The 23,873-nt window shown below is 34.8% G+C and overlaps 1 protein-coding gene across 8 annotated transcripts in view; it reads left to right on the top strand.

Moving 5' to 3' along the window:
- LOC149804599 (MAP/microtubule affinity-regulating kinase 3-like) overlaps positions 1 to 23,873 on the top strand; it is a 184,194-nt gene that overhangs the window by 92,347 nt on the left and 67,974 nt on the right. For 7 of the 8 annotated variants that reach the window (XM_089942117.1, XM_089942151.1, XM_089942143.1 and 4 more), the window contains exons 9-11: positions 1,421 to 1,521; positions 13,673 to 13,792; positions 22,011 to 22,110. In XM_089942117.1, the coding sequence (XP_089798243.1) occupies positions 1,421 to 1,521; positions 13,673 to 13,792; positions 22,011 to 22,110 (321 nt within the window). Of the gene's footprint in view, positions 1 to 1,420; positions 1,522 to 13,672; positions 13,793 to 22,010; positions 22,111 to 23,735; positions 23,836 to 23,873 lie in introns of all 8 variants that reach the window. The other variant, XM_089942108.1, reaches the window with a different exon arrangement.

Below are 23,873 nucleotides of genomic sequence, written 5' to 3'. Positions count from 1 at the left end.
TATAAAATAAAAGATAATGGTAGCACATGTAAAATATTTTAAATGTAGTCAAAATTTGTTACATGAACTGCATTCCTACAAAAAGGTGGTGATTCTCTTGGCTAGTACATCATCATGTCAAAATACTTGTCTTGCAGAGTAAAAATTGACACTCAACAAGATTATTTTCCACAGCTCTCTGTTGAGATTGATGTTAAGGCTAGTATGCATGAGTCTGTGTCCAATACATGATAATTGATTGGCACCATACCACCTCATCCTTAATTTTTTTTCCACAAGAAAACTTCTTAAAATGTTTATTGGATCTAAATGAAAATGGTGTCTCTATGATTCCATCAAGTTAGCCATCTTGAAAGTCTACTCATCCTAAAGGGAAAGTGCTACTGCTATGGAATTTTTACTAGACTTTTTATGGTGTCTAGTTGAACCAGAATTAAAATGATGCTGATCAGATGTCTAATATGGACGTCATGGTAGCCTTCTTCAAAATTAGAAGGGCTCTGGGTGTCAGGCTGTCAGATTTTTTAAAGTATTGACATGATTTTTGTTTGGTATCCCTTTGCCATCATAATTTTCCAAGGATATTGCATTTTGCCTGTTCACTTTTTCATTCTAACGGTTTAATCTTGTTCATTCAGTATATTGCTGTCTTTGATGATATTTTGCCTACACTGATGCATACTTGCATTGATGCCAATCAAGGATAGTGGTAATACCAAAACTAGGTCTCTGATCTGATTTTCACACTGGAGTAACTTGCAGATTTTCTGCTGTTCATTTCACCTTCAGTTTATTTTTGCTACACCAAAAAATTCGTACAAAAGGTACTCAGCCATACTAAAGCTAAATTGGGAAGATTTAATTTTCAATAGTTGCAGCTTGCTTTATGTTACAGCCCATATTTTGTACCCCTTTTAACAAGCAGCTATGAAAATTGGCATGTGGATGCATGTCAGGGAGAAATACTTGTCCAGACTAAAACTAGGTCATGTAACCCAATTTTCATGCTTGAGTGACTTTTGCATTGTGAGCTCTCCATGAATGATACCTTCAGTAGCTTTATACCTTATTTCACCCAGGCTCCTGAACATTATCAGGTGGTAGCAAGACTTGATTTTCAAGTTTGAGTGATTTGTGTATTTGAACTACCAGTTTCTTACACCCTCAATGTTTTTGACCCTATTTTATGAACACTTGAAACTTGGTATTTGGATTCATCTCCACAAGATTGACTAGACCATACTAAGACTAGATCAATGCAACCTGTTGGGTCCTTTGGGAAAAGTAATGTAATGTTCATTTCTTCTGCATGATATTCCACTAAACATATTAGAAGAATTCAGATGCATAGGTTGGAAAGGTTTACAGCTTGATATTATTGAACCAGTAATATTAGTAATCATTCATCTTATATTTCCAGGTAAAAAGTATGACGGTCCTGAAGTAGACGTCTGGAGCTTGGGGGTCATTCTTTATACACTAGTCAGTGGATCATTACCATTTGATGGTCAAAATTTAAAGGTAAGTATCATGCTGTCAGGAATAGTTTACATGAGGACTGGATATACACCTTGGAGTTTTCAGGTGCACTTGTGTTTTCTTCTCAAGCAGTCAAAACTTATGTTAGAAATGTATGTGTTTTGGATAGTATAAATTCTCATGTTCAAACTGCAAAGCATATGCAAGACAGGTATCGCTTTCCCAGTAGCATTGTTGTTTTTAGTGTAGGTGTCTAATGTCTTTATCTACCCAGGCCTTAAGACCACACATGCTTACGGTACGGCTCAGTGTGTCTTGTATTGTCAGTTGTGAATCTATCAATTGTTTGTTGAGAAACTGCAGTGTTTCATTGGTTAGCTTTTCTGACTCGTGATCAAAGGGTTTGACGCTTACTATTGGATCAGCCTGGGTCAGCTGACATGGTGTGTCTTTGGGAAAGGCACTCGACTCTAATTGCCTTGGCACTACTGCTTGTGCTGCATTGCTGTACAACACCAGATCAGATCAAACGACAGTACTGTAGTAAAAGTCGTACAGGTCATGTATGCACATTTACTCAAATATAAACTGAAGATCTATGACAAGTTCAGTTATGATTGACATTGTGCGTAATAATGAGATTATCTTGCATCTGATTCAGCTTGTTACTGCTTTGTAGGCCTCATTTATGAACTAATTTGATCAGACTTGATGTGTCTGTTTATATAATCAGGGTCTTGGTTGAGTTGGTTTATCAGCATCATCCATGCATATTAATGAGATGCTTTTGCTCCTGAGTGGCTGAGCTTGGAGGCTTCATTTATTAACAAATTTTGTGTCATCAAAAACTTTGATTATATTAATGAGGTGATCTTGCATGTGATCATCTGAGCTTGTTACCATCCTGGAGGTATCATTTTTTCCCAACTGTGAAAAGTCCTTGAAGTTTGCAAATATTGATGAAAGTCTGGAAAACCCCTGGAATTTTCTGCCACCTTGACACCTGAAACAACCACATAATTGAGTCGTAATTGAACTGATCACGAGTAAAATTTAGTATCTGACTTTAATTTAATATAATTGAATTTCTGTACAACAACATTATAAAGGAGTTTGTTGTTGATATCATGTGACTATTGGACTTACGATGTCATCATTTGAGATTTGTAAAGTCATTTGACTAGTAATGAAAATGACGATTACTGGGTTAGGTTTCATCTATGCCGTAGTTTCGTCTTATCTGTCGGAGGATTAATGACATAATAATTATAATATTTGCCATTTGTGATAAAATGAATCATTTCCTATCGATTTCATGCAGGTATGAGTCGATATTTTCTAGGCCCGTTGGTAAGCAACTACCATATGTCACTACCACATAGTGGTGGCAAATTCCAAATTTTTGATATTCACTTACACTGACCCACACCCTAAATGTCCAGAAATGAAAAATGGGGTGGGAATATTCAGAGGAAACTAGGATTTGGAAACAGACTGCTATTCGTTTTGAGCCACCTTTGTAGTCCAAATTGTTGAAACTTAGAGCTGAAATGAGAAATTGTCATCCCTTGTACTATATATTAAAAAACGATACAAGCCCCTGTATTGATGCAGGTTTGGGGACTGGTTTAATGAAATACAAGATACAAGTTGATTTTACAGAAAATTCAGTCCTTGTTCATACAACAGTATACAATTTTGAAGGTCTTTTGTCAAAATTTAAATCAACCCTTTTAAAAATGTTTTTTAAATGATGGATTTTTAACCAGATCGTCTTAAGGAGATTAGGTTGTTTGAAAAAATCTTGTTTGCGATTTTTTTGGCACAGATAAATTCAGGGTTAAACTCTTTTCATTACAAGACAAGATTCTAATTATTTGCATTTGTTTTTGTTTTTTATATACTGTATAATAGAAATGTTACTTTTTATGAGATGCATATATATATATATATATATATATATATATATATATATATATATAGTTATTTATTTTTTTGCTATATAATTCTTTAGAAGCAAAGGTTGGAAAGGAAACAAAAACATAATTTATTTTCATTATGTTGTTCCCACTTAGCAACATAATGCAGCAAAATAAAATTAGAATTTTTATTTTGTACATTGAAATGACTTTACATGCCAGTTTATAGGAATATAATTAAACTTCTTTCGTGTGATACATTTTGTGGTTTTGTACATGATCATCTTTTCTGACATCGATGTTTTTGGAGAGTCTTGAAAGAGAAACATCTTTAGATTTAGAAAATGCATGTTTTTTAATCTAAAATGTTCTTTAATTCCATTCAGTAATGGTCATATGTGATCCTTGAAAAAAGTAAGTTCTTCCTGGAAAAACCCTGGAAATGATCCAGGAAATTTATCTTTAGAAAACCGTGGGAACCATGCATTTATCAATATGGCTGCAACATTTACCAAAATTTTGAAATGTGTTCATGGTTTACAATAATTAGAAAGATTTAAGTTTAATTTAAACTATTTCAAACATTACCTGTACCCCGTCTACCTGTTAGGCTTACTAAACAGCTGACTGTGATAATGTGCATGCCAAATCTCACTTGACTGGCCATTGTTTCATTTGCTTACCTGTTATTATGACCAGATTAAGTCTTTTTGACCTGTACATATTTGACAATTACAGACAAACATTGTTAGGATCATCGTGATATTGTTTGTAATTGTGCATTATATGTACTTGATGAAAAAAAAATTATGATAATGTAACCAGGCATATTGTCAGGACATGCACATTGAATTCTCCTGTAGGATCTGCAATGACCAAGAAACTTTGAAGTAGCTTACAAACCTGAAATGGTGTTTCTATGAAATAAAATGTGATTGATCAATGGCTTTGTTAAAAGAAGCATGTTTGGAAGGTAATCAGTAAATCAACCTGATGTGTAATGTTTGCCACAACCAATTATTGTCAACTTTTATTTGTGCAGACTGTAAGAAAAGAATTAACAGGAAAATCCTACTAAATAGTCCTATTAAATTGAGATGTGGAAATATTTAATTGGAATGGGTAGTTTATGCATCACTGATGGCCATGTACATGTATACTGAATTTGTACATGTTTACAGGCAGTTTATTTATTTATCATATGCAGTGTATGCCCAGCCATTTAACAGCATCATCATCACTTGAGCGTTCACAGCCTTCATAGCTTAAGCTATTGTGAGTTCTTATGCATTAGCTGTTCCATTTTGTAGGAAGTGCCTTTTGCATTACCTATCCACTTCAGTAATAGGTTAAACCATAATTGTTTCTGATTTTATCATAAAGTAATTATTTTGGATGTGTCAGGATTTCTTGGGCAGGTACAGTCTCTTCATTCATCTCTGGAATTTTTTGTGACTTCCATTTTCATTAGCCTGTATTTGGAAATAACTGGTTTGATGATTCTTAAGACTGTCTTGGATGTCTCACACCTGCATTATCATATAGCAAGCTTCATTGGTTACACATTGATATTTATTAATCATTATCTCAGTATAATGTTGTCCTGGATTTGCACTGCTTGTCAACATACCTTACAGACAGGTAAAATATAGCAGATTTTAGATTTTGTTTGACTACATGTCTCGCAGCATTCATATACTATATTCAACACCCAATCTGCCTTGCTTGCACTAGTTCCCAATGAAGAGACAGGTGTGTGTTCTAGGGTCAGTTGAGGTCAGGGAACTCGCAGAAAGCAGACAAACTTAAAGGAGTGGAGGAACGGCCCTTCTCAAAGGATTTTTTTCCTAAAGTGAGTTGGGAGGGTCGCATCCATAGGGACCTGCTCCACAAGCCCTTTGTGCAGAGGTCTGGTCAAGCATAACAGACCATTTGTGTGTCCTATCTATAATAAAGGATGGATTCCAATTTCAGTTTTGGGACATCCTCCTCTCATAGAAATCCCAGGCTTTTCTACCAGTCAAATTGGATGCAGTTAAGGGAGAGGTGAACTCTCTCTTTGATTTTTGTGGCATCTTAGAAAGGTAGAAAGTTTGACAGATTATCGATTTCTTCCACCGTAAACAAATTTCGTGAGGATGATTTTTTTCAAGCTGGAGACTACAGCCTCAGTCAGGAATGCTGGGAGGCTAAATGACATAGCTATCTCCATTGACCTTCAGGATGCATACCTAATCATACCAATTTTACCTCATCACAGGGAGTACCTCCAATTTTGCCTTGACCATGAGGATTTCCAGTTTTGTGCATTGCTTTTTGAAATGCCTTCATGCTCTGAGCTGTTACCAGAGTAATAGGAGTAGTTGCTGCCTACCTAATGTCACTGGGGATCACTATCCAGTATTTTGACTGGTTGATCCACAATGGCCTTTTAGAGTCCCTCAGACAAGATATATCCTGCTGCTGTTCCATAGTGATCCTCATCTGGAACTCATTCCATACATAAAGAAATTGAAGCTTGTTTCATTTCAGGATTTTGTATACATGCAGCTGAATTTCCACACAAACAGGCTTTTAGTCCAAGTCCTTCTGGAATGAATAGACAGAATTTGGTCTTTTTGAAACTGCAGCAAGCCAAGACTTCATTCTCATCTTGCCATAATCTATCCCATCTTGGGACCTTGAACTGTGGTGGACTTGTTTCTTCTAGGAAGAGTGCATATGCAACTCCTTCAGTTTTTCTTTATGACAATGTGAAAACCTCATAGGGATTCCCTGATGGCTCAGATTTCTCAAGGATTGGAATATCACCTCCACTGAAGTTGGCATGTGGATTGGGACTGGTTTCTGATGAATCCATGTGCTTGTCCTAGAACCACACTTCTGTTTATTAATAGATGTATCAGATTCAGCTTGGGGAGTTCACCTAAAGTGAGTATGATAGTACTTCAGGTTCCTGGTCATGGGAAGAAACTACCCTTCACATTAACAAATTTAGAAATGAGGGCAGTATTTTTAACCATACTGGTGTGAATGGCTGTTGTTGTTGTCATCGTCGTGGGGTTTAACACCATTTTTCAGCATACGATAGGCTATGCATGGCGGCCAGTATTAATGGTTAAGGAAGAACCCGGGGAAAACCCCAGGAGGAACCACCGACCCATGAGAAGCTACTAGCTTTCTCACATACCAACATTGGCCGAATCCTAGACTCGAACCCACACAGACCGAGGTGAGATGACAGTGATCATGAATGGTCTTTTCTGATAACATGATGGTGGTAGTAATGAGCTCTCCTTCTATGTTTTGGCTCAGTGGTTAGCATGCTGGACTTGCAACCAAAAGGTTTCTGGTTTAAATCCTACCAGTGGACCAGCCTGGCTCAGCGGCCTTGGTGTGTCCTTGGGCAAGGCACTTTACTCAATTGCCTTGGCATTAAATAACTTACAGTAATGACTGTAAATCTTAGGACATAATAAATCTGTAAATTTTGTGATGCTATAAATCTTAGGATGCCATAATTATTTTCAAAAGTAATTTTTTTATGACCTATTATTACATGTTTAGGCTCTCATAAACAGTAACAAGAAAAAAGTGAAGCAACAAGCTTTGTAAAATTTAACAAGTAGTTTATTTCGCTTGAGAAACAAGGTAAAAATAAGGAAAAGAACTTAACGGTTTTAAGAATCAAATCCAAAAATAATCCAGGAATTAGAAATTAGAAGTCCTAGTAATAAGATGTTCTAATGAACATGGTTTTGAATCCAGACGAAAATCCAAAATGGAAGGTAATGACGTATACTGTAGCCAGTATAGTATTGATGTGTCAACAGTTCTTCGTTGTACCACAGAAAATAATATTCTGGTGTGTGAATAAATGTCTTTGTCCAAGAATTCTATATTAGCACTTAAATAATCCCCGGGAAAAGAATTCATCTCTTAGAATCTAAATAATCGGAAGTAAAATCAAAGTATTAAACTTCAGCTGGTCACAACAGAAAAAACACCATCTTGACGTCGAAGTGTTTAAAAGCCCAATTATTTCTCAATACATCACTATTAAATATGACTACTGTGCAATTGTGGTAAAACCAGAATTTTGAAATAGAGGCTATTTACATGTGTAGTCACGTACACTCAGTACAGCCTTGATTCCACCCTAAAAATCCACACTAAGAATGAATAAAATAAAATAAAAAATAATTAAAAAAAGTTGTTTATTTCAACTCTTACTAATTCTGTATCATGGTCAGGAATTCGGTTAACTTTTAGATACAAAGTTTCTATTATTAGGTGTTTATGAAGAAAAAAAGTCGGGTCAAACTAATTTCTGGAAAATGTCAAATCAATTGTATTGACAAATAAAAAATGACTTCATGGTTGCTGAGGGACTATCATCATGAATTATTAATTGGAAATGCTATACTTTTATATTATTTGTTTAAAAGTTTAGTAAATTTGTTTTTATTTCCTCAGTTTTTGTTTCTACCTAATTTATATCTGTATAATTTGATTTGACAGTGACAAGAATTTAGCATTAGCAGTTGCTGTATGCATTTTTAACATAAACCTCCCCCTTTTGACTCTTGTATGCATTGTTGCATTAGAATTTTGTATCAATGCACCAGTAAATTTTTTTATGCATCGAAAGTACCAAACCCATTAAAATGTCATCTCACTATGATGACAATGAACAACAACAGCATTAGTTTTGCATTTAGCAATCATATTTACATCATGGCATGACTGCATGTACATTGAAGATCTTAAGTTGCAATGAATGTTGTATTTTCCCTGGATTCAAATCATAGGCACCAATGCACTAAACTTAAATTATTTCACCGGCATACAATAAAGAAGTTTCCAAAACAATGATGTTACTGACAGCTGCCTTACTAGGTGCTCAGCATCAAGAGGTTAGTGTTAGGACTGGTCACCCTGGTGTCAGGATAATGTGGCAGGGTGGGACATGATGCTACATGTCTATGGCATGATGCCTCAGCACTAGACATCACTATAGACTGTCACACTAGGGCCAACATAGTGATATGACTGAAAAACTGTTAAAGCTATGTTAAAAATCCAAATTGCACAAACACACACCAATGATGACTTGAAAATAAAATTGTATTTCTGTAAGAAACTCAGTTTTAGTTTGCTTTGATATAAGTGAACCTAAATATGTACCACTTACACAACGATGTTAATCGTGCTAATATTATGGAGTAAAAGACAGTTGGACAGCAAATACTGGCATAGTCACCAGACAGAATTCCCTTCTTACCCAGGCCAGTTTCAGTTATTAAATGATCATTTAGCCTGGATTGCTGTTGGAAAACAGAAGACAAATCTGGCAGTTATAAATGAATTAGATGCAGATACAACCAGAATGCCATTGTGTGGAAAATTATGATTTTATTAGGCCAAAATGCAAAACAGATTGTTGATGTTGATCTTAGTCTATATTCAGATTTTAACCTTTATTACAATCATTCTTTTATGAACATCGGACAGTTAAGTGAATATATATATATTTGCTGGTTATATGCCTTATTTATTAAACGTGTTTACCTTTCATGAAGATTACATTGCTTTGTATGATCACTGTATCACGGAAAATCTTTAGTGTGTGGATCAGAGTAAAGGAAATAGCTATATACGTCTATCTAAAATGCAATCTGGAAGACTGATTTGGTAAAAATGATGCATAAAGCAAATTCTGCATCTAGTATTTTGAGGATAAACAAGGATGTAAGTTTTGCTAAAGAAAACAAGCACAATAGTATATAACAGTTTTTTGACGTGGTTATTAAAAGAGCTGGTCATTGCTGTATGATGTGTCAATCTTGCAACTTCATTTTGACATTGTGTCCGCAAGTGTTGTGACATTGAAAATACCACAATTTTTTACATGCATATAAGTCTTGGGAAAGAAAAAAAATGTAATGTCCCAAGATTTACAGCAATTGTGGTACTTGTGTTGCTGTTCATAAAGCACCAAACTAAACCAAACCAAATCCTTTCATATTTCCTGGGTCCTATGTCAAGGGGGCTTATGCAGTGTATGCCTTCAGTATCATTTGGGATCGTCTGTTTGCTTACGCCTTCCCAACAATCAGGATGATTTCACAAGTGTTCCACAAAATCAGGATCTCTACTGATCATCTCAATTAGATAGTCCTTCTGTGGTCTCAATAATCATGGTTCAGCGATCTTCTTGACCTGTTTGTAGACCAGCCCAGGACTTTAACCTTCTTTCATGGTTCTCCACCTTCACATTTGACTCATCGCAAGCAATCGGACTTCCTGGACGAGCGTTTCAGCAAGGATGCTAATTGCATCATTAGTCCAGAGATGCTCCACATCCAAGATTTATGATGCCAAGTGGAGAATCTTTTGTGACTGGGACACTTCACTTCTAGCTGTCCCTCTTATGCACAGTTAGGGCTTTCTGATTCTATTTTGCTGCTTTTAAAGGGAGAAGGAAGGGTAGGAGGTCATTATCAAAAATGATTTGATTGCCCAGTGATAATTGATTTAGTAAATTACGCAGAATAAGCCATCTACCTCCCTACTTGTGGGTTTGGGAATTACTTACTGGAATATGTATATTTACAAACAAGTGGTCAGATTATCCACTTAGTGTTTACACTTGAGTGTTAACATGTATGGGTGTTCATCTGTTAGACTCGTTATTAATGCAATGAGCATTATTAACAGCAATTAATCTCCTAACAATACTTAGTAGAAATGACAGCTTGCTCCATTTTCTAATTAATACATTTGGCATTAATATAATTCATACAGACCACCAGTTTGCTCTGAGACATTTAGTATCAGCCTCCAGCTATAATATTTATTCCCCTTCCTGACCCTTAATCGCCACCTCTTGTATGCTGCATCCTCACAATTTGGATTCTACTGGGGCTGTTTTCTTGCATCTCTATTAAAGCCAGGTCCTTTGTGACTAAAACATCATATGCTGATCTGTTGCTAATAATTTACTTCAGAAAGAATAATTATCTGCTCAAGGGTTATCAGAAGCTTTAGCAAGACATCAAGGCCCAAATTGTGTGTCCATGTTGTTGCTGGCAAAGTTCTTCCACCATTTGTGGAGATGTCACATGGGAAACTTCTTGGAGCTATACCCCTGGAACTTGAGCCTTTATTTTGGGGGTCTCATTCCTGCCAATACATCTGAAGATTTTAAGGACCACCAACATAGTTTGAGTACTGGCCTCTTCAAACTAGCTAATAAACAAACACTGCCTGATAGAACCATGGGGCAGCCCAATTTCCATGGAGAGTATGCAACCACAGCAGCCAAGTAGCCAACCCTCCTATAAGCCCACTGTAGTTTAAGACTTTAGAGATGCTCCCTTGCCCTATTTTGGTAGTTATAGTGGTGTGTGTGTGTGTGTGTGTGTGAGATTAGGATTTTTAACGTAGCTTTAACAACTTTTCAGTCATATCGCTACGATGTCTGTAGTTAATAGTAATGTCTAACACTGGGGCATCCTGCCGCAGACATGTAGCATGATGCCTCACCCAGTCACATTATCTTGACTCCAGGCTGACCAGTCCTAACACTAACCTCTTATGTTGAGCACCTATTAGTACCATTTTTGTAAGTCTTTGGTCTGACTCTGCCAGGGTTTGAACCCACGACCTCCCACTTCTGAGGTGGATGCTCTAACCACTAGGTCATCAGAGAGGTTTGTTGTGTTGTAGTCCAAGGTGAAATGTAGATATGCATCAAGCCATCAAATAGCTGGTGTTGATATCAATTGTGCCAACAAACTCATGCACATTCACAAGCTCTTGTTTTAATAGCTGCTTGACCATTAAGACTTTCCTGAGCAAGTTGGCAACTATCAATGCCTGATTTCCAGAAATTTTCATTTGTTATATAGCATACAAACTTCTTTCAAAACTTAAACAGTAGTATGAAACTAACAATTTGTGTTCTTAGAATAGAATTGGTGATCTTTTAACAGCCATGTGTGCATTATATTCTTCATAAAAACCAGTTTGAAATCACAAGTGTACCTCTGATGGGGAAATAATGGCCAGCATCACTGTGTCTGGGAAATTGTCTGTATTTGTAAGCCATTGGGTAAATATCTTATGGAAAATATACAATTCATAGAAAGCAAATGACTAAATATTGTGTTGTTGAAGATTTAGCATAAAAATGCAATTTGTATAGGTTGGAAACTTACGGAACAATGCTATTTTGCGGAATTCAAGAAGCACTGTAGGGTCAGAGTTACTCGACTCATTTTCTTGAAAATGCAAAAAAGAAAATGCAGCAAAGCAAATGCTATTTAACCAATGCCTGACATTACTACAAGTATGTAGACAAATAGTAAAACCATACATTTGCAATCCTATCAGTGGTCTCTTGTAATGAAGCTAGAAGTGAGTGGTTAGATTAAGAAAATCCTTTTTTTTCAAAAATAAATGCACTCACATACTGACAGTGCTTATTGGGTTGGAAGACTGGTTTAGATTGTTCATGTATTGGCTTTAATTTTTCATTGTGTTATTTATGAATAGTTAACATAATGTTTTATTGGCAACAAAGAAATTAGGTCGAACAGTACGAGCTGAGGAAACGTGCATTTGCTATCATGTACATGGTACATTGATTGATTCAGACAAGTTTATAGTTTTTTAAACTGCCATTTTAGTGAACTTGAAGAAATTACAACAGAAGTGCCAGTTTATGGGCAGTTGATTAAGATTTGTACTAACTTGCAGTTGTCCTTATGCGAGATGATAGATCGCTCTGCCTACCAAATCACGTGACACAACGCCCTGCTAACTGCCGTCAAACATGCAGTATTTGGCAAAGAAATATATTTCAGCTTAAGTGATACGTTAATTGAAAATGATTTGAATTATTCTTAAAAATGTAAAATTTCAAAGTTGCATAAATTATACTGCATTAGACAATATTTATATTAGTAGTTAAGTTCGTATAGTAATAACCTAAGTGTTTTATTTCAGTAAATAATAAAATTGAATTTTAAGGCTGATTGATAACTTGTTCATGTACAAGGAAATTCACTCTAAAAGATGCTAATATATATATTATATAATCTTACCCATATTAATTTTATCTGGCGTATGTTCATGCTACCTTGGAAGGAAATGAATTAAAAATTAATAACAAAATCTTAAATAATTACTATTTACAAGTATACTGTTGTAAATAATAATTTTAAAGTTCTACTATGTTCATCAGATGGAATTTTGATCAGTAATGTCTGTTAATGCAAACATGTAAATGCATGCTTAATATATCAGATGATAATAGGTTTTATACGGTATTTAAAGGTCTTTGACAGTTTGGGAAAAATGATGCAGCATTTTCAAGGCCCTGAAAGTTTGGGTAAATCGAGCAGATTAACCTGAGGTCTTTAAAAGTCTTTGAAAATTGAAATAAACCCAAAAATTTTTAATTTTTTCCATAATCAGAAATAAAATTGTTCAGGGTTGTTAGATTCATAAGTAGTTGAGTTTTTCCTGGTTTCTTTCTTTTGATGACCCCTTCAGTTTCATTTAATCATTAAACAATATCGTAATATTTTGCATTTGTTGTTTTCTTATACAAAATGTTAGTGAAAATAGGTCTTAGAAATCTGTGTTTGTGGTCTTTGAAAGTTTGGGAATAGTATTTGAATTTATCATTTAAAATTCTGTATGAGCCCTGGATAATTATCTGAAACCATTGCTTTTGTATTTCTTTATTATTACATTTTTGTATCCCCAACACTCCTCCTTGATCCCAATGAAAAAGTACAGAGTCACTCAAGTGTCTGAAAGATTGAGATGATAAATCATTGTTTTTGGGACAAGCCAACATTAAAGTGTAAATTGTCAAACTTTAAAACAATCCAATCTGGGGTTCAGTACGTTTTATACAAGAAAAATAATATACATCAAAGCCCAAATGTTTGGGTGTTCTCCACCCATATTCTAGAAAAGTTTTCTTTTTTCAATTTCAAATATTTTTTTTCTTCTTCAAGCCATCGACAATACATGCTTTTCTACATACTTGTATGCAAAGAAATATGTTGTAATTGCCATAAATTGTTAACATATTCACTGATCATACACGCGACCACAAAGACCATACATACACTCAACATACATGGGTTCTTGAGATAACCAAGGTTGAGACAAGTGGGTTTGACTGTATATTGTAATGTTTATATGGTAAAATGTCTAATCAATTAATAGTTTCTTTTTCTTCTTTGTCTTTTCAGGAACTCAGAGAAAGAGTTTTACGAGGAAAATACAGGATACCTTTCTATATGTCAACAGACTGTGAAAATTTATTAAAACGTTTTTTAGTATTAAATCCAACAAAAAGGGCCAGTTTAGAGGTAAGCAGAACATTTACTTGAGAAATCGGAAATTAATGCTATGTGTTATTTGTATAAATATCCAGTTATAATATTGATATAATTATGTGCAATTTGATAATATTGTTCTTGTACTCTTTCTTTTGTAGGTTGGTTTGTTTTAGTCAGATAACAATAAATAAACTAACGTTGTTGTATTTATTTTTCTTGCAACAGTGGTAATTTTGTCCTCTCTGTAAAAATTGTTGAAAGCTTTGTTTCAGGGTTTTTCAGTGAGACCCTACATCATGGGAAACCACCATGTTAATTGGTAACAATTTGATTGACTTGATATGATGATTAATCTGATAATGTTATGCCAGCAGATATGATCATATGTTATCATAATGCAGAAGCTCCTCTATTTTTGTTACCTTTCCAACTCTTGAACTACTCACTTATAACAAGAATGCCAGTCTGTGTAGAGGTTGAAATGGTTGGTTCTGTATATGGTTATCATGGAAAAAGAATTTGTACCAAAACAATCTCAATGGTGATAACCCAGACATATCATGTATACCCAACTATAAACAGCATAGATCCAGGCATCATGTAACAGACAGACCTGGATTTGAACTGTGCATATGAAAATATAGCATGAACAGCATATACCTTGGAATTACAGAATGCTGACAGATCTGTAATCCTCTGTTCATACAGAATTATATGTAGAATGAACAGCATAGACCCTGGCATTTCAAAATGCCCAGACAGATCTGGGTTTCTTCTGTTAAATCGAAATTACATGTAGAATGAACAGCATAGATCCTGGCATAACATAATCCTCAGACAGATCTTGGCGGGCACTGTTTACATGAAAATATATGTAAACTGAATAGCATAGTCTCGAGCATTACATAATGCTCTGGCAGTTGTGGATTTGTACTGTTCACACAAAATTGTAGAATGAAGAGCATAGACTCGAGCATTACATAATGCTTTGGCAGATGTGGATTTGTGCTGTTCACACAAATTTTTTTATGTACAATGTACAGCATAGACCTTGGCATTGCATAAATGCACTAACAAAGCTGGATTTGTTCTGCTTACATGAAATTATGTGTAGAAGGAACAGCATATCTGCTATCATTACTCAATTCTCACATAGAACTCGGTTATGTTGTTGTTGTTATAGAGTTTAACGCCATTTTTCAGCACAAGATAGGCTATACATGGCGGCCAGTATTAATGGTGGAGGAAGAACCTGGGAAAACCCTGGAAAGAACCACCGACCTACGAGAAGCTACCAGCAAGCTTTCTCACATTTCCACATTGGCCGAGCCCGAGACTCGAACCCACGCAGACAGAGGTGAGATGGCAGTGATACGTGACGGAGAGCGCTTTAGACCACTCGGCCACTCTGGGCCCCCTTGGTTATGTACTATTCACTTGAAATTATATGTAGAAAGAACAGCATAGACCAATGCTTACATTTGCAATAAGTGATTGCTGATACAAATCTGCACCATTTGCAGATGGGCATGCATTTCACGCAAGTAAGTCATGTTCACATATCATCTTGAAAATTCTTGGGTTCAGTTTAATCTGTTATGATAAGTTTATTACTTTGTACCTGATACTAACATTCGTAGTCATCAGAAATTCCTGCATACCCCACTAAATATGTTTTCAATGAGGTGTACTGTTAGATCATAAGGTGCATTTATAAAAGAGCCAAATTAGCTCATTTATGGTACATATTTTGTCAACCACACTGCCTCTGTATTTCAGGATTACAAAAGAAATAAAGTTGTTGTCTTATTGACAAATTTTTATTATTTTGGATTAGCACAGAGCAGTATGCACTATAGCTTTTTGTAAACCATTTTACAAAATTTGCATGCAAAATAAATATAATTTATATGTATATACTCTTGGTACATCAAAAAGTGTATTGCTTTTAATTATAACTCCTTAAATATTTTCATGTGCCAGTTTTGATTATTCAAAATTGTAAATTATTGTTAACTTCGTGAGTAACAAATGGAAATCTTTCACTGATGTTATCTTTAATGGTAGCCGAGTGGTCTAAAGCACTCTTTGATACGGATCACTGCCATCTCACCTCTGTACCGGTTCGAGTCTTGGATTCAGCCAATGTGGGTATGTGAAAAAGCTTGCCAGCAGCTTCTCGTGGGGTGGTGGTTTTTTCCGGGGTTTTCCCTGGTTCTTCCTCCACCATTAATACTGGCCGCCATGTATAGCCTATCGTGTGCTGAAAAATGGCGTTAAACCCAACAACAACAACAACTTTAATGGTATCATACAATTTGCAGCAACAGAATGGAGGAAAATAGTTGCTGTTTCTCTTGGTTCTGTTATTAACAAAATACTAACTCATAATTTAAAATAGGAAAGGTTGAAACTGTAAAGTGCTTTCTCAGAGAATACTTAACCAACTTCAGCCTCTTACTTTGGCAACTACGCTAGGTTTCTAGCCAGAGTGCAAATTCACATTTCCAACAAAGTACCAGCAGCTACCATCAACCTCTCACATAGGCAAGTACTGCCAGCCTGAAGGCAGATTTACATTTCTAACAAAATGTTAACAGCTACCATCAACATGTCACATGGGCAAATACTGCTAGGTTTTTAACCTGAGGGCAATTTTTTTAAAATTCAACCTGTCACTTGGATAAATAGAACTAGGTTTCAAGCCTGAGGAAGAATGAGGGATTCTAGCCAGTTATCTTTTCAACAGGTGGAGCCACATAAAAACCTGGTCCCGATATTTGGTCATCCTCGGAGTTTATCGCTAGGTAGAACAACCTATTGTTTATCAATCGAACGATAAATGATTGTCAAAACTACAGTAATACATATATCATTGAAAACTAATATTGTCTTATTTAATTTTTCGGTGTATCAGAACATATACTATATTAGTACTTCAAGATACTGAAATTGCTGTTTGTCTTCAGTTTCAATCTAACTAAGATAGTACATCTTCCGCTTTTGGTCTCCTTATCTTGAAACCTTTAGTGCCAACCTATTATATATAAAATGTTAATGATACTAACTTCATTTTCTTATCCGCTGATTATTGTGGCTTTAATAAAACTGCGTGATTAGTGTGGCCTGATGAAAAGAATGGAAGAAAGAACTTAATAAGTAAATACAAAATGTATAACTTCATTTTCTTATTTTTATTCAGTTTTCAAGCTGGATATGCTAACTACGTGTATACCCCTTCAGACTGTGGACTGAAAAGGGTTATCATTACAGAACTATTTTACACAGATAAGGAACAGATTAAGCTCAGAAACAATCAACAGATTATTGCTTATATAACTAGCGGCAACATCTTTAAAGATTTTGATTTCCAGTGGGGTCTTATAGTTGTGCAGGAAGAGAGAGAGAGAGCCGTATTAAAGTGTTATGTAAATATTAACTATGGCTGTTTCCTACTTCCCCTTTATTTTTGTGATGGGGGAAATCCACATTATGATAAAATCCTAGAAGAAACATCTCTGCATCAAGGGTTCTATGCTTGCCTAAAAACGAAGTGTCATGTTAACTGATGGTCTCTCATTTTAGCAGTTTAAATATATTGCATGTAAATTTAGGTTATTGTTAATACACTCACCATAAAGCAGAGTGCTGATTCCCTTGTTCATATTCAGCACAATACTAAAGTTTTTCACTAGAGGACTTGTTAAGGTGTATAGTTTGTCATGAATGAAAATAATGGCAATCTGACATCCAGTATTGTGTGTTCTGGCTCGTTTTTAAGCGATCCAGTATGGCTGCTACATAGAACATATTGAGAATCTTTTCACTAATTCTCCTGAATGGATGGCCATGTTGGTATTGGGTCTTCCCCAGACATCATTTAATAGTGTCTGATTTGTCCTGAATAAATGGTTTCAACAACAGTTAATTTGAAAATATATTATTACTGCACATAGAAAACAATTAGTCTTGTCTTAAAAAAATTCCTTGAAAATCTTTTTGAACACTAGAATGTCAGTCCCTTAAAAAGACTTTTGATCAGTCATTGTATGGATTGCAGTTGCTTCAGATCAATTTGATTAGTTGTATATAGTGTAATTTTGAACCTGTACTTTTTTATGTATGTTAATTTGAGACACAAGCCTGGATTGTTTAGAGTTGCAGTGGAACTGTTAAGGTGCCAGGATGTAATAAAATTTCATGAGTTTTTTTTTTTTTACAGGTATTGCTGTACAAAAATTTACAGTTTAACATATATTCTGAGGAATATGAAAGATGTTCTGAATTTTCCCCCCAAAAAATTAAGAGTAACATGATTAATGTAACTAGTTCATAATATGGTTGTTTATCTGGTTTCATACTGGACAACCCATTTCTCGGCTGGTCTGTCCTGTTAACATGATCATTTTTGTTTGTTGCAAAGGAATGTCTAGTATTTTTGAGTTCCGTCAGTAGCCACCCTGTTAGACATGTCTGAGTTTTCTCTTGGTTAATGTTATTTTCAGTTTTGTTCATTAGGCTATATGTTATTCACTTTAAATGATGAAATTCCTAGTGCACCATACTGTGTTAGCTGTTTATTTTCTGTTTTCATGAAAATAAAAAGAGACGAATCTTTGCTTCTTAAATATATGTTGGTGATAGAAAAAGATTGAAGCTTGGCCTTGGCAGTGTTGGAGTTCATTTAGGGTGCTGATTCACTTGGGGTCAATTCCTCATTTATTTCTCCACTGTGCATTAGTGTTGTTTGCACACAAGTTCTAATGTAAACATTTGTCTTTCAAGCAGTGGGTTGAAGTGACAATGTGTACGCTTCTTTATAAGGTACATCTAAGGGCAAGTAACTTGGACATGGATCTGTCATCTTCAAGTGTGCCAAGAGATTACTTTTATTTGGTTAACTTGGAAACAAAGCTTACATCTTTATTATTGGGATGTCCGAAAATGTCAAAAGACGGCCCAGATTTTATTATACTCTGTAGGTTAGTGAAATTCCTCATTAAAAAGGTTAATTAAGATGCCTTACATAATACGTTCTTGATGAGTGGGATATAGAATTTCCAGGTGCGTTCTTTCAGCTGTGGTTTCAAAATTATCATCTTAGCTCAGATTTTAGCTTCACTTACTAAACAGTTTTTATCTCGACTGGTTATAGTACAAAAAAGCTTATGGGATAGTTGTCCGTCATCCATCTGCCCGTTAACACAAGTTTGTTATCACCAATCTTCCTAAACAACTTGGATGATTACCATGAAACTTTATACGTACATTCATATATTGTGAAATTCTTGGACACAATAATCAATGAGATCATTGCATATAAATAAATTAATCTTAATTTATCTTACTTCCTTATAGAACGAAATATATATATATATATATATATATATATATATATATATATATATATATATATATATATATATATATATACATACACACACACACACACAAATATCATTGATCTTTCAAGGGAAAATGCACCTTGGTCTTTGCCTATATATTTTATGCATTCATGTTTGCTAATCAATCTGCTTACACCTTTTCAAAATATGTTCATCAAAATCTGTACAGACTAGTACATTGTACTCAAGCCAGTTTCTTCAGTATGCCTTTGAGTTCAAAGGCTGAGCTATAATTGAAGCTTTATGAATCAAAGATTTATATACCTAAAATGAATTTTCTTCTTGCATATAATTTTCTTCATCCTTTTAGTAGCTTAGCTTAGACCTACTCTCAGTATAACTACAATGCATAACCAGCAGTAAGAAAAAGAACCCACTGACATTCATGGTGTTGGTTTATATCACTTGATCGACATTGATTAAAGGACTGTCTGATGGTTTGACTGCTGTGCATGTACAACTACCAACAGGATTTCACCCATGTTAAGACTTTGGGGCAAAACTTAACAATTGATCAGAAAGCAATGGGTGGTGGGCTTATTATCCAAGATATCTTTGGTAAACCTAGACCATCATTTTTAAAAATGGGATGGTGGTAGGCCATATCTCAATAAATGTGGTATGTTTAGTCTTGACTGAATGAAGAAATGGTGAGACTTCCTGCTAGGTATCACTTTTCACTGGCAGTGATGGCAGCTGCAGTATAATCAGTATTAAAAATTATTTTAAAGTTTAATATTAAAGATTTTGCTAGATAATAGTGTGCAGGCATGATAGTGCCATCAGCTGAACCAATGAAGTGCTCAAGTAATATATTTCTTAAAATTGAATCAATTCCATTAAATTAGTGCAGTCTGGAATGGTAAAAATATTAGTCATGAATTTTGCATAATGAATACAAAATTGAAATTAAGTACCATATAACATGTACAAATTTGAATGCAAAATGAACCAATGGCTGATTTGTTTTTCTTTAGGCTTTTAGAGGTAAAAAAAAAATAGCTTGAGCATAACTTTGTTGTAAATTGTGTTTTCGCTGCAGAAAGTTGATTTGGGTTCGTTGTTAGTTTCATGCATAAAATGGGAAAGATGGTGTGTAGGAAGGATATGTAAGCAAACTTTGACATAGACAATATAGACAGTAAAACATTGATTCTGAATATGAATTAGGAAACAGATTTTTCCAGATTTTATGATCCAGATACATAAAATTGGGGGGGGGGGGCAATGTCTGCACATTTTTCACCAATGACTCTAGTTGAATGACAAGTCCATGCCTGTCCGGACTTGGTAATCCGACATGACATTTTATGTTAGAAATGCTACATAATTCTGTATGAGCTGGCCATATGAAACATTGATGGAACTGTAATCAGCATTCAAGGAATTGATGTACATTTATCGTAACCATGTGAAGTAGAGAAGTGTTTACTAAAGTCAGCATCTGCATCAGTGTCCACTTGTACAAAAGCATATACCATATATAAACTCTGCATCTCAGACATTTTTTCTTCCTGTTCTATGTCCTTGGCAATACTTTTGAGTGGATTTTCAGAAATATGTCTTGGCCTTTTCTTCAGTACTAAATTCATCTCCATTCCCAATGCCAAACACATTCAATTGTTCCCAATTTCGAATGTAGAATAATTCCCACTCTGAACATAAAAAAATGTTATTTTACTATGCTGGGTCTGGGAGAGAAGTTATTTCACGGTGTAGCATTTGATCTAAAGAGTCAATGAAGCCACTGCTATTGAATCATTTGAATGTTCAAGAATCTTTTATTTTGTATTGTTTTAATTGACTGTAAAAGATCAACATTTGAAAATGGTAGAAAAATCACTGATCTCATAGCACCTATCCTTAGGAGTGATGGCCTAAACATTTAATTACATTAATGGTTTATGGTTTTGACAGTTAGAACTTTACCATGAATTTTTTATATGCTATATGCGTACTACCTACTTGGAATCAATGAAACTGGTGAGGGGATTCATTTTGATAAACACTACACTGTTAATGCAAAAAACTGTCACAGTGGCAAAGACTTTATGCTTCAAGAAATTTGTAATTTTTGTTGTCGAAAGTACATTTATTTTTGTTAGATTCGTCTTTCACTACTATACCCTTCCAACAAAAGAATGCCACTTTGATCTGCATTTTATGCTTTATTAACATAGGTTAAGTATTTGTATTTAGGTCATGAACTTTCTAACCATGGAAGTGCAAATGTTTTTTAGTGTAAATTTTCCATCTTGATGATTATAAATTGTATGTGTGGTAGACCACCCTCAGCACGCTAACTGTATTGTACATGTGAATGAGTACAGGAAGTAAATGAGTAATCAACTGCAGGCATTTCATAGAAACCTTGGCAATAGTGGCTAATCAGGATAATTACCGATGTATGAACAATGCTTCTAAAACTAATCATATTGGTTGTGACACAAGGTCACTCGAAGGCTGTGGCTTTCACCCAGTAAGATCAAGCTTCTGTAAGTAGAAAATGATAATAACTTCTTGAACAGGTTTTAGGAATAATGATTTACATCTTTTTTTAAATGTTTTATGACTTCATTCCATGTCACAAGGGCCAACATTTTATTGTCAACATCACTTCAGTTGAATTCATTTTCTGCCTGATAATTAATCATTAAGGTCACAACTAGAAACTATTTAAAGTTTTGTAAAGGTGAGCTCTGTAATCATGGATTACACTCATTTTTTCTATATTGATTTCTGCCCATTTAGAGGATAAACTTGTACAGCAGTCAAAAGGGATTCTCTTTCTCCGCTAGTGATACTAATCATGTTTTTGCTTTTCTCCTTGGTTTTGGTGACAGAGTATAATGAGAGAGAAGTGGATGAATATAGGAATGGAGGATGATGAACTTAAACCATACGTAGAGCCACCGATCGACCAACTCGATCCCGTGCGGATAGGTAATGTCTCTATGCAGCCATTTCGTCTTTTACCAGGCTGCCATGAGTGTTTTTCCTATGTATTTATCAAGCACATCTTATTTTGGCCATATATGTGCAAGCTGTTTGGTATTGTATCATTTTATGTTGTCATTATCATGTGATTATAGCCATAATTGGAGAACACAATATTTTAAGCTTTGTCTTCCCGGTCTGCAGTCATCAGTTCTAGAGAAGACGATCAAAATGGTTTTTAAAAAAAAGAAATAGAGGTGTTACTTTTAGTTGAGGAAGTCTTGGCAAATCTGCACTTCCTGTGCAGATTGAAATGATGTGATTATTCTGTGATAAATATTGTAAAGTGATACCCAAGTGAATCATAGCACTATGAACTCTGAGAGATAATGGACTTCAAATAACATCATTGCAACTTTTGTATTAAATGAGCAAAAGAAAAGTTTTTAAACAGATTTATTGCAGTGATATAAAAGAAATGATGAAGTCCATAAAAAGTATACAAGACCTTTGTGCAAAACTGCCATAATCTTGATAACTATGTCACATAGAAAAGATGAACTCTTCTTTGTGTATTTGATAAGTGCAATCTGTTATCTTGAATTGTGCAAATTAAATGAAATTTTAGATGCTCATTCAGCTGTTATTTTATATTCAGTTAGTGATAGGGTACCTTGGCCAATTTTTCATATGAAATAACCCATCAAGAATGGAAAGTGTAGCACTAGAACTTGAGAAAATGCACAGGAATTTGTACATTTTCAATCAGATTTAGATTTCTTTGGCCATTAGTGATGTAAAATATCCATTTTTCAAAAACTTAAACCCTCACACATTTCGTGGGTGATGTCCTTAAAATTATAACTTTACTTCATTGATCATGTAGGTCAGGCACTCGGCTTTGGAGCTAAATTTGATATTGTTTACGGCACTGGCAGGACAGGGTTGACATTGTTTGTGTAAAATCATGTAAATCAAACAGGGTAGAACTTGATCTGTCAGGTGCATTATATAGATACATTTATTATGTACTTTAAATATATACCCCAAAATCTTAATTTCTCCATGTAGATCATTACAAAATTTCTTGTACACTTGACTATATAGTATCTCCTTCCACCTCTGTTACCAGAGATTTAAACATTTGTGGCATTCTTTGGCTATATGTGTCGAGAGTAAATTGTCAGTTATGCTTTTTTGCAATATTCTCAAAGACGGGGAAGACTGAAGCTTAAGATTTTGTTCCATAGTATATATCTATATATATATGTATGTGTGTGTAAGAATTTGCAGAGTTGGTGAATAAAAAGGGTTGTCAGATATTTTACTTAAATTCATATGTCCATACTGACCTTATTTTTAAGATTATTCTGTCAACAGAATTTTGAAGAAAAAAAATACTGAAACTAATTTTAAACCACTTTAGGGTCATTTAATTTCATTACAACATTCTTTTTTGTGTTGATAATATTTTCATTGCAAATGCATACCAAAAATCTGAAATTACTATGACCTTTTTTGGTCTTTTTGTCATCATCCCTTTTCTGGATTTGCCACATCTGCAAATTGGCTTACATTATGCTATGTTGTACATACCTTTGTCACTGAAGGATGATTTTTGTTTTGATCAGACAATTATGAAAGACCGGTGGATCAATATGGGTCATGAAGATAGAGAATTAAAGCCCTACAAAGAGCCATCAAAAGACCACCTTGATCCTAAGAGAATAGGTAAAAAGCGCGTCTTCGCTTTTGACCAAGCACAGCCT

This window comes from Sinohyriopsis cumingii, chromosome 2 (genome assembly GCF_028554795.1).
Source record: "Sinohyriopsis cumingii isolate HCF-2022 chromosome 2, ASM2855479v2, whole genome shotgun sequence".
In the NCBI taxonomy this organism is placed as follows: Eukaryota; Metazoa; Mollusca; class Bivalvia; order Unionida; family Unionidae; genus Sinohyriopsis; species Sinohyriopsis cumingii.
The sequence above is the reverse complement of the archived record's forward strand: the minus strand, read 5'-3'. Positions and strand labels throughout refer to the sequence as shown.